At 40.3% G+C, this 11,928-nt stretch overlaps 1 protein-coding gene across 1 annotated transcript; it reads left to right on the top strand.

The window, feature by feature from the left end:
- The first annotated feature begins 3,821 nt into the window (after positions 1-3,821).
- On the top strand, positions 3,822-9,850 carry LOC116038472 (ankyrin repeat and SOCS box protein 13-like). The gene is made up of 6 exons (XM_031282916.2): positions 3,822-4,090; positions 4,740-4,939; positions 5,028-5,178; positions 7,244-7,378; positions 8,436-8,627; positions 8,728-9,850. Exons 1-6 carry the CDS (start codon positions 4,048-4,050, stop codon positions 8,874-8,876), a joined length of 870 nt encoding a protein of 289 aa, XP_031138776.1. The 5' UTR covers positions 3,822-4,047; the 3' UTR covers positions 8,877-9,850.
- The last annotated feature ends 2,078 nt before the right edge of the window (positions 9,851-11,928 follow it).

The raw sequence follows: 11,928 nt of genomic DNA, 5'->3' as shown, positions 1-11,928 counted from the left end.
AGTTGACCAATCACAGTCCCTGTGGTCTGCGTCGCCTCGACGCAAAGTTACTGTTCTGTATAAAGCTAGCCTTTTTTTAGTGAAAATGTTTTGTGCTGGTCAGGGGGTACATGATGAAAAAATATTTCGAAGGGGGTACATTATTGAAAAAAGAGAACCACTGCTCCAGACAACTACAACAATATCTGACTGGAATGCACTCAACCTTTAAAATATATTCTTTATTGGTTGCCAGATATGTAACACAACAAAAGTTGGCAGCATTATCATGTTGCTGGGCAGCTAGAATTACAAGATGTACAATAACAGGAAATTATAAATGCCGCAGAAAGACAATACTATAATCACAATATCAGCCTCTACAAAGTTGATGCCTGCAATAGACACTACATCAAGGAAGGACCAGGCGAACTTCCACATGCTGGCCAGTGTTTTGTCAAAAAACATTTCTTTTGCATTTGGAAATGTCATTGTCTATACAGTTTTGTTTCACATTGATTTAATTAAAAGCTTTATTTGAATGGCTTAAAGATATAAGTAGGCTATTTCTGCATTAAAATGTCTACAAACGACTACCTATGTTTTAGTTGTGTACTTACATTATCCCAAATGTTTCTAACAATGATCAAACCCAAAGAATTCTGTAATTTTAGTCAATGACACGGACCGTGTCCTTTGGTCACTTGTCAATGGCGTCATATTGACCCTTCTAGTTCCTCTAACTTCTGTCTAAACATGCAAAATGTTGTACACCAGATGATAAGTTTGAGAATAAGTGTAAAAATCATACGTCACAGAATTATACTCAGTACAGTAATCAGTACAGTAATACATAGGCTACATTTTCTGCCACACAGCAACGATAAGCGTGGTTCAATCAGGTGTGGCTTGGTTGCGGCTCGTCTAGAGATTCGGTGTGCCGGAGAGCCCAAGAGCCTTGGCATTCATCTAACGTGTTTGTGTATGATTTTTGGCAGATGATCACTTTTTGGCACAACACCGGTATGTATTGGCGTTTTTCCATTACATGGTACCTGCTCGACTCGCCTCGACTCTACTCACCTCGACTCGACACGCTGTGCGTCCGTTTTCCATTGCAGATTTTAGTACCGCCTCAGCGTGGCTGGTCGTCTTGCCGGCTCGACGCACACACCAGCGCACAAGTATAACATCAGGCCACTTGAGCTTATTTTACAGTTCTGTGGAGGCTCCACGCAGAGCTTTCACCGTAGCCTATGTAATATGTGGCCTGATGTATACATTTGTCAGCTGGTGTGTGCGTCGAGCAAGCATGTGTGTGTGTGTATACGTAGGATACAGCGAAAGCTCTGCTGGAGCCTCCGCAGAACTGTAAACAAGCGGCGCCGTAGTAAACTACTGTGACCTAACGCGACACATACACAGAACGTGGAAGGTGAGTTGTTGCCAGAAGACACATTTAGTTTCTAAAGAAGCTGGAGGCAGCAAAAAAAAAACAGCTGGCTAAACTGTTTAAAAATAGCGGGTTTGTTCAGGACACCCCCGTCTGTCGCTTTCACGTCACCTTTTCGGCTCGCCTCAGCTCGCTTGGAACCTCGACTGAGGAGGTACTAAAAAAAGTACCTGTTAGCAGGTACCAGGTACTTTTTTTCGTAATGGAAAACCAAAAAAGGCGAGTAGAGTCGAGGCGAGTCGAGCAGGTACCATGTAATGGAAAAGCGCCATATGTATGTATGTATGTCCATGCACTGGGAACCCACAGGCCTATGTCTAAATTATTTGGTTTTTAGTGTTTATTAGGGCCCGAGCGCTGACAGCGGCGAAGACCCTATTGAAACTGAAGGAATTATTATTATTACGGCAAATGAATTGCCTTTTTGAGGGGCTTAACATACTCAAAAACTCACCAAAAATTGGCGGTCGCATCAAGGCTGGTGAAAGTTTACGTATTTTAAGGGTTTCGGGAATAGGCGCACAAAAATGGCTTGCAAGCGCCCCCTACAAAGTAAAAAAAATTGAGCCCCTGTAGTACGTTTAACGTAGACTAATGAAACTTGGTACATATATATAGCATGTCAAGACGTACAAAAAAGCTCATTGGAGCCATACCCTAAACCCAACAGGAATGTAATTTTGAATTGAAAGTTCAAAATGAGTGTGATTTTGGCCATTTCCATGTCGTACTTTAACGAACTCCTCCCAGAGATTTCATCTGATCGACTTCAAATTTGGTCCGTACCATCTTAAGACGTTAAAGATGAAGTTATTAAAAAACTTTTCGTCATAGGGCATGGCCGTGATGGGGCGGCCATTTTGTACATTTCGCCATCGAAACAGGAAGTGGGTGTAACTTGAGTGTACATTGTCCAATTGGCTCAAAACTTTTCAGGATTCATAAGAGTCCAACCCTGACGACATCTACAGGCCGATATTGGCTGAAAGTCATAGCGCCCCCTAGTGGCAACAGGAAGTAGGCCTAAAAGTCAAGGTGCTATACTTTAACAAACTCCTCCTAGAGATTTCATCCGATGGACTTCAAATTTGGTCTTTACCATCTCAACACCTTAAAGATGAAAAGTTATTAAAAGAAAAACTTTTCGTCAAACGGTGTGGGTGTGGCGTGGCGGCCATTTTGAGCATTTATCGATGAATGAAGAAGTTGTATCTTGAGTGTACATTGTCATATCTGCCCGAAATCCGCCTTATATGACAAACACCATCCGATTTACATGAAACTTATAATGTGTGGTCTACATGTGATACTGAGCCGCCCACTATACTTTAACCACGCCTCCTATTATGGCTTTTGAACTGTTTAAGGTAGAGTCTTGTGTGAGGTATCATTGAACTCAGCAGAGCGTTTCTTTTTGATTGGTGATGGTTTGCTGTAGCTGTAACCACGCCCCATTTTTTTTTATAACTTATGACCCGTTTGATGTAGACCCTTGTGTGAGGTATCATTGAACTCAGCAGAGAGTTCCTTATTCATTGGTGATGGTTTGGCCCGCCCCCTATGCTTAAGCCACGCCCCCTTTCATAACTGGTGACCCGTTTAAGGTAGAGTCTTATGTGAGATATCAATGAACTCAGCAGAGACTTCCTTTTTTATTGGTAAAGGTTTGCCCCGACCCCCATGCTTTGGCCACGCCCCCTTTCACAGCTAATGAACTGTATGACGTAGAGTCTTGTATGAGGTATCATTGAACTCAGCAGGGAGTTCCCTTTTCATTGGTGACGATTTGCAGTGTCTGAGTGCTGCGCCAGTAACCCCGACGTGCGCAGAGGAGCGAGAGCCCGTCCTACACTGCTTGGAGCTTTAATTAGTGTCTATTTTCAATCAATTGTTTAACTTGATTGTAGGAAGTCGGAATTTTCGAGTTTCCGGTCGGAAATGTCAACTGGAACATCCACATCCATTAGAACACCCAAAATACCACATCCATGGGGGACACCCCCCAAAATCGGATTTCTCCTCACTGACCCAGACATCACAATCCAACATGGCTGCTCCAAGCATCAACAATACTGTTTGTAACACTTCTGATCTCATTAAATCAGTCGTACACTGTCCATCTTTTATCTGTGGACATCTTTCTATGGTGTTTGCATGTGCAAAATAGGCTACCACATAATGCATTGTTATCAATTGGTATAACTAACAATGGCTACTGGGTAGAGCACGGGTCTTCAACGTTTTTTAAGCAAAGGACCCCTTATCTTATTTGAAAAAACTTTCAAAACAATAATTTGGTGCCCCCCTGCAGTAACTCTGTTAGAGTCCCCCTACCCCCGTTTAACCGAATTGTAACTGGAACGCGATCAACTCGAGTGTGACGTCAATTCCCGTAGAGGAACACAGCATTTGTAGGTCAGTCGCCTACATATCCCAGAATTCTGAGCAACCGTTTATTTTGACTGAAGCGCTGCTGTGCTGCTCTCTTTCTGCACCGGACGGCCCAGCGAGTTTTACAATAATGCAGCCCTTTCAGTCTTTATTCTTTTGTTTCAAATTAATTACATGTTTGACTGAATCTACGTGGTTTACGGAGAAGAAAACAGTAACATGAAATGGAGATCACTCGGAACAGACCGTCCTTGTATGGAGAAATCGGTAAGTAGCTTACAATTGGTGACCAGGAGTAGCTAGCTAACCCAAGACAAAAATGACCGGATGGAGCTGGTAGCTGCAATGACTAACGTTAGCTTTCATTAGCTTTCATCGTGGCTAGCTTTCAGGCGTATAGCTAGGTAAACGTTAGCTATCATGCTTTAAAGTGGTTGTTAACAGCAACAGTTAGATACTTAGCTAGCTAGCTATATATAACGTTAATACAACATCGACTGTATGAATGTGCAGGTTAATGGGCCTAACACACACCAATGTAATACAATCCAATTCACTAGTTCTATTGTGATGATTTGGATCATGGTGTACATTATTTTGTGCCCCTTTCTATCCAGTTAATGTAGATTTGTATTACTAATAATGTATTACTTTTATTACAGGATGAAGACCAAAATATATAATTTTTGTCTCGTGTTTTATCAGGAATTGTAAGGAAAGCTCACTGCGGATATTTTTCTCTACTTTGTGCTTGAGGCTAAATGAAAAAATAATATTTCAGCTGCCGTTTGAAGGGTTGGAATGACAAAATAAACTTCAATTTTGTTGATCATGAGTCTACCTCACTCAAGACACCCAGGCAATGTAAACCTTATGAATAGAAAGACTCAGTATTGTTTGGCTTCTCTATTTGCAGCTCATGGTCTTGGATTCTGGACGGGCCGATCAGCAGTGCATGAGGCCGCTGCACAGGGCAGGGCCCTTCAGCTACAGCAGCTGATTGAGGGAGGTGCAGCAGTTAACATCGTGGCAGTCGACTCTATAACCCCCCTGCATGAGGCGTGTATACAGGGACAGACCCAATGCGTCAGACTGCTGCTGGATGCTGGTGCACAGGTTAGATGGTGTTAGTGATGTTGATGGCTTTTTCATCAGTGCATGATTGACTTTATTTTTGACTTTATTATGGCTGTGTCCCCTCCAGGTTGATGCTCGTAACATAGATGGTAGCACTCCGCTGTGTGATGCCTGTGCAGCCGGTAGCCTTGAATGTGTCAAGCTGCTGCTGGAGTACGGAGCAACAGTTAATCCTCGGCTGTTTACCTTCTCCCCACTTCACGAGGCTTGCATGGGAGGTGCGTCTTGTTAATACACTTGTTACATCGCACAAGAATGTACAGTATGTATGTTGAGTCATGTATCTGTCCATTAGGTTTGTCTTTGTTACATCAGTCTTGCAATGCCAGACCTGATTACATACGAACGTTGGTAACGTGTCAATGCATGTGAAAAGTGGGGGAACAAGTTATCTTTCTGGTAAAAATGAATAAATGAATCATCCAGGCAGGCCTTAACTACACTGACGGCTCTTATACACTAGACGCAGCCCAGCTGGCGCTTGCAAATGTGACGTCATGGGATCGCCGTGACTATTTATACCCGCGCTGGTGCTCGCAACACTAGTTGCAGTCTTCTCCTAAACAGGTGGCGCTAATGAGCAAAGGCTACAGACGTTGCTCTTTCTATGGACTAGAAGAAGAAGAAAAAGCTAAACAACGGCAGAACTGGCAGCAGCATTGCCGTCAATGCTTCGATTTGATTCGATGACCTACTTTGTCGGATCAAGCCTTTCATTCGCCATAAAAGAACTCATCTTAACCCAGTAAGTTTACAAGAGAGACTTGCAGTCACTGTTAGAGTCCTGGCATCCGATTGTCGGCGAACCCGTTCAGGCCTCTGGTTTCCGCTTTGTCGCGCGCCACTGAAAAAAAAAAAAAAAGAGCCGTGCGCGACCTCTGCTCGGGCGCCATAAATCAGGCACGCCGGCAGGATATTACGTAATTTTGGCGTCTAGTGTAAAAGAGCCTTAAAGTGCCCATATTATGAAAAAAATCACTTTTTCTGGGATTTGGGCTGTTATGTGGTGTCTCTGATGTTTCCACACACATACAAACTTTGAAAAAAATCCATCCATGCTGTTTAGAGTGAGATACGGTTTCTGAATGTGTCCTGCCTTCAGTCTCTGGGTGAGCTGTTCAAAATCGGCACGGCTTGTGATGTCACAAGCCGAAACGAGCAGGCTAACCGCAACCATTAGCTCGTAGCGTTAGCATGCTAATGCTAGCATGCTAACGCTAGCATGCTACCTCGTTCTCAGTAGCAAAGCACTGCTACAACACACACAAGTTCACCATAATCTACAAAAGAACTACTTACATGTGCGCCCTCATTTAGAAGCCTCCCAGCTAATCCTGCCTTGTAACTGACCCAAGTTGTAGAAACAGCCTTTCTTTTACTGTCTATGGAGATAGCTAGCTGACATGATCTACATCTGAGCTACTGGGCATGTGCAGATAGTACAGAAGAAGAAGAAGAAAAGAGGTCTCACTCTGTAGCTAAAACAGAGACCAGCTGAAAAGAGGATCTGCAGCAGTGAGAGAGAGCGGTGCAGTACAACAAAAATATGGTGTTTTTTGAAAATTAAACCATGTAAACCTATTCTGGTACAACCTTAAAATACAATTATGAACCTGAAAATGAGCATAATATGGCTGTTTTAAGCTCCTCAGTATTCTTTCAAAATAGTGCTGGGAGCACATTTTGCTCATGGCTTGTTTAATTTATGTAGTAACAAAGTGGAAAACATTTGAAAAAGTCTCCTTTTAATACGAAATTTCTCCCAGAGGCATGGAGTGGAAGATGAGACAGGAAGGGAAAGCAGAACAGGGGAAGCAGAATGCAGTACCAGAGGTCTTGACTCTTGATTCTAATTAAAATCCTTTCAAGATGTAGCAATAAAACAGACACCCAATCACAGAATTACCAGTAAGACTATTGGACAAAAGTGTACTGCCTATGCTAAGGCACTGGAACACACTCTGATGATTGCATTATTGATTTAAAAACTAAAAGTGACAAGTAAGGAGAAAGCCTTTAACTGAAACTCAAGCCAAAATCTATTCATGCTGAACAACAGTTTCCTCACTGTGTAAAGGATGGAACTACATAAAATTTACAGCAACCTTTAAAGCCTGCACGAAATGATTGTTGTACACTCATTTGGGCTGGAGTACTGTTAACTTCTAAAATTTACTTTTATGTGACTGCCTGCCTATTATCCCAGCCGTGCTTGGAAAGCCACTATGCTGCAGCATTTCATTTGGTTCTAAACGGATATACATTTTCTGTCTCTCACAATAGGGAATTCCGATTGTGTTCAGCTTATGATTAATCAAGGAGCTTTCATGGAGGCCCATGACTGCCATTATGGGACACCGCTTCACGTAGCCTGTGCAAGGCAACATTTTGACTGCGCAAAAGTTCTCCTCATTGCAGGTGAGTTTGTCCCCTGCACACCAGAGCTAGGTAAAATTAAGTTTCACAGTATTTTGGGGTCAGAACTGGATTTAGATTATACGCCATTTAAATGTGATATTTTGGTTGTGACTATCTGTGCTTTTGTATATTATTTATTTCAAGGCAGCAACACCTTTTTTTTAGAGGTTTGTTTAGTCATTAGGATTGCAATTCAAGATTGTTTTTGAACGATCATAAAATAGAATATTTTATGTAACTAATCTGAGAAAAGATAAAGTTTTAAGATAAAGATTAAAGTAACCAACGTATTACAATAACAATATCAGGTGTCACCATGTGAAACTATTGATGTCACTTTAAGAAGAGGTTTATAATTAATTTAATTTAAAGAATTGGTAATTATATCTATTTTAAAGTATCCTTGTGTATATCTATCTATCTATCTATCTATCTATCTATCTATCTATCTATCTATCTATCTATCTATCTATCTATCTATCTATCTATCTCCATCCATCCACACACCAATCCAGCTACTAGCTAGCGGTAGGCTAACGTTAGCTGCTGTTGAGTATAGTGTTAACTAGCTAGCGGTAGGCTAACGTTAGTTGCTGTCGAGTATAGTGTTAACTAGCATCACGTACAGCGGTGTTTGTGTTGCCTGTATCGTCTTCAGAGCACCAGAGAGAAGTGCAGACATATCAGTGGCACCAGATTTCGGTAGCCAGGTTTGGCAGGAAGAAGATTTTTACAAGTAAATGTTCCAGTTAATGATCCAGGCAGAATATTCTCGTCTTCCTCCTTCATTTTACAGTCGAATGGTGGCTAGAACGGCTCCGGGTCAAACGTCAATATGGAATCGATTAATCTGCGTTATTTTTTTAACGTGTCTCAGATTAATTAATCGAAATTAACGCTATTAGCGTTATTTTGACAGCCCTAATATATATAAAAAACTTTATAATGTGATTATTACAGTATGGCATTTATATAATGAGTGTATAAACACAAATGGCACAGACAAGAGAAGTACTTCTCTCTCTCATACAGTATTACATGCCTTTCTTTCCCAAAGGGGCAAATGTGAATGCTGCCAAGATACATGAGACGGCCCTTCATCATGCAGCCAAATCAAAGAGCACTGACCTGATTGATCTACTCGTGGAGTTTGGGGGGAACGTGTACGCCAGAGATAACCTGAACAAAAAACCCATCCACTACACCAGTCCAGGATCTCCCCCTTATCTCTGCCTTGAGTTCTATGAGAGTAAGTTTGTTTATTTAAAGTGTGCATCCTGTCACTGCCAGTATATAAATAATCTAAGAGTACAGATACAATGTTAACTCTGTTATTTTCTCTTTCGTAGATACCCCCCTCAGTCTACAGCAGATCAGCAGAGTGGCTGTGAGAGGGGCGCTCGGCACAAGAGCGTCTGAAGTTGTTTTCAAACTGGGCTTGCCCAATCGCATCATAAGTTTTCTTTCTTACATGCCACCTCCAGTTGTCGAAATTTAATCACCAATGGGAAACTTAACAGTATACTATGTAATATTTCTGCATTAAAATGTCTAAAAACGACTATGTTATATATGTATATTTTAAGTTGCGTACTTAAATTATCCAAAATGTTTATAACAATGTTCAAACCTAGAGGAATCTGTAATTTTAATCAATGACATGGACCATGTCTTTTGGTCGCCTGTCAATGGTGATAAATAACCTTTGACCCCTCTAATTGCTCTAACTTCTGTCAAAACACGGGAAACACCAGATGATATGTTCGAGAGTAATCGTAAATCATACAATGTCAAAGGATTGTACTCAGTAACAGTAATGCAGCATTTTTTTTATATTGACTACATGCCGTTTTGCAACACAGTAATACAATAAAGACTTAATTTATTGATATATTTCAATATCGATCCAGCTTACTACAGCGTGCTACATTGACAAGTTGCTCATGCTAATGCTTGGTGGCTAAACCGTAACGTTATAAGGTTACAGCAACGTTGAACACGCTCATAAAGTTATTTTTAGTATGATTGTTTTTACCGTGGTTAACAGTGCTAGGCTTACCCATGAATAAAGTAGCCATGTAACATTAGCTGTATGGGTAGTTGACTAATCTAATGCTAAGTTAGCCAGGGGAGACACTGACGTGAAGTATATTGTGATATTGTGGTTTTAGCGGCTAATGTTCGCTTGCTTGCTTGCTGACAGTAAACTACCACCACAAATAGAATCTAAGTAATTATGTGGGAAACACTGCAGCTATGCCATGAATAAACGTAACGTGAATAAAACATTAGATTAGGATTGATAGATTTCATCATCAATCCTGTAATATTTAATCAAACCCAGAGAAAACATGAAGTAGTTTGATTACTAGGATTTTATCACTGTATGTATTTGTATGTAATTATTTATTTTTATTGTAAATTTGTAAATAATACAGATGGTTCTACCTCTATTACATTTGTGTAAATAAATAGACCTAATAGACGTACTATTTTTAAAAGAATTCTTCAGTGTTGTGTCTTCTGTTGTAACTGAACTACAAGCATCAAAATCAAAAGTGGTTATTGTTTTATTTGTAATAATGTTACTTTCAGGAAAATATTGCTTCAAAAGGTCTGAGCTTGTCAAAACTACATTATGTGGTAATTCAGCCCAGACTTTTCAGACCAATTTGCATGAAAACCAAAGATGCATTACAGTCCACTTCCGGGATTGCTCCGTTGCCAACGGAAATTCCCCTTAAAAGAAATGCCAATAAACCAGAGCATGTTTTTCTCCCATCCCAGAATGCTGTGTGGACTAGCCAGACCCTTCTCCGCAGCACCGCAGTGGAGGAAGGTCTGGAAAAGCAAGACTACCACCTATTATACTACTACAATTACATTAATAATTTAAACGTGAGGTTACATTGCCAAGTAATCAGTCACTCAAAATACAGTTTAAATAGTGGGAAGATGGTTTGTAAATCTGTGTGACCGTGGCGCTGATGTCCACTCTCTCTCTCTCTCTCTCTCTCTAACTAATCAAGACAGATAGCCACCCACCTAGAGCCAGGTTCTGTTTGAGGATTTTGCCTGTAAAAAGAAAGCTGCTGGAGATGCCTGGGTAGCTCACCTGGTTGAGCGTGTGCCCCATGTACAGAAGCTCAGTCCTTGCTGCAGCGATTGCGGGTTCGATTCCAACCTATGGCCCTTTTCTGCATGTCATTCCCCTTCTCTCTCCCCCTTTCCAGTCTTCAGCTGTCCTGAGCCTAAAATGCTCAAAAAAATTATCTTTACAAAAATAAAGCCACTGTCACACCAAATGCATGCTCTTGGGGGAATTGTTGGGCCTGTAAATTATAGAGTGTGATCTAACCTACTCTATCTGTAAGTTGACCTGAGATAACTTCTGTTATGATTTGACAATATAAATAAAACTGAATTGAATTGACCTTGTCAAGGTAATCACAAGACCGACACCCAGTCTAAATATCAGGGAAGTTGGTTAAAGAGGAACCTACTGAAGATTAGATGAGAACAGTCTGCACAAAATTTTCCACACCCTGAAATGAAAATGAGATGCACCCACACATAGATAACTGCATTCATTCAGTATGACTTGCACAAAAAACATGTCTGAACCTGCACAGCTGCTACAGAGCCTGACAGGTATCACAGTGTTTTAACAAGTAATATGCGATCTTAAAGATATATGGTATTTTAAGGTTTTCGCAAGTTTACAGTCTACAATTAAAAACTTAAGGTGGGTATTTTACTGGCTCATTCAAGTATGTTTAAACTCAATATCTTTAAATATAAAAAATAGACATAGGACAAGAATTGTGTATCAATATCAGTGCCTTTACAACACCTTACTTTGGGAATAAGAAAATATATCAAACTGCTATCATATAAAGGACGTAGTTTTTCCACCACAATTATTCCTGACAGTTCAGAAAAAGGCTTTAAAACTGAATTTAGATTTAATTAGCTTGGTCAAGTGGATTTAGTCTATAGTTTCCACAAACTTAAAGTACTTAAAATAGGGAAGATACACAAAAACATACAGTTCTCAACAAGTGTGTTTATTAATTTTCAGAAAATAATCACACTACAACAAATAATACAGGTGCAAATCAGAACTGTCACAGTAAGGCTAATCTTCAATAAAATAAACATAAACATGACAGGGCTGTAACATGCGATATTTGGCACAGTAAGTCAACATAAGTCATCCTTAAGAATCACCGGTGGTCCAAATGTTAACCTGTTTTATCCCGAAGTTATCCCAAAGAGAGAAGCACTTCAAATAAAACTAAGCAAAGACAAACAGACGTATACTAAATACATAGCAATACTCATTTGTTGACAGTCTGACAGTCCTGCAAGCCAGACATTAACACTTGGTTTGATAGTGGATTTCCAAGATTTGGCTATGGTATATTTAGCTTGTAAGATGCAGAAAGTAATCATATATTTATTTGCCTTGCTGAGATTATGATTTACAGAAAAAATGCCAAAGATACACAGTTTGGCGTCTAATAATAGCTTTATACCTGTGACATGTA

This window comes from Sander lucioperca, chromosome 7 (genome assembly GCF_008315115.2).
Source record: "Sander lucioperca isolate FBNREF2018 chromosome 7, SLUC_FBN_1.2, whole genome shotgun sequence".
NCBI classification, from domain to species: domain Eukaryota; kingdom Metazoa; phylum Chordata; class Actinopteri; order Perciformes; family Percidae; genus Sander; species Sander lucioperca.
The sequence above is the reverse complement of the archived record's forward strand: the minus strand, read 5'-3'. Positions and strand labels throughout refer to the sequence as shown.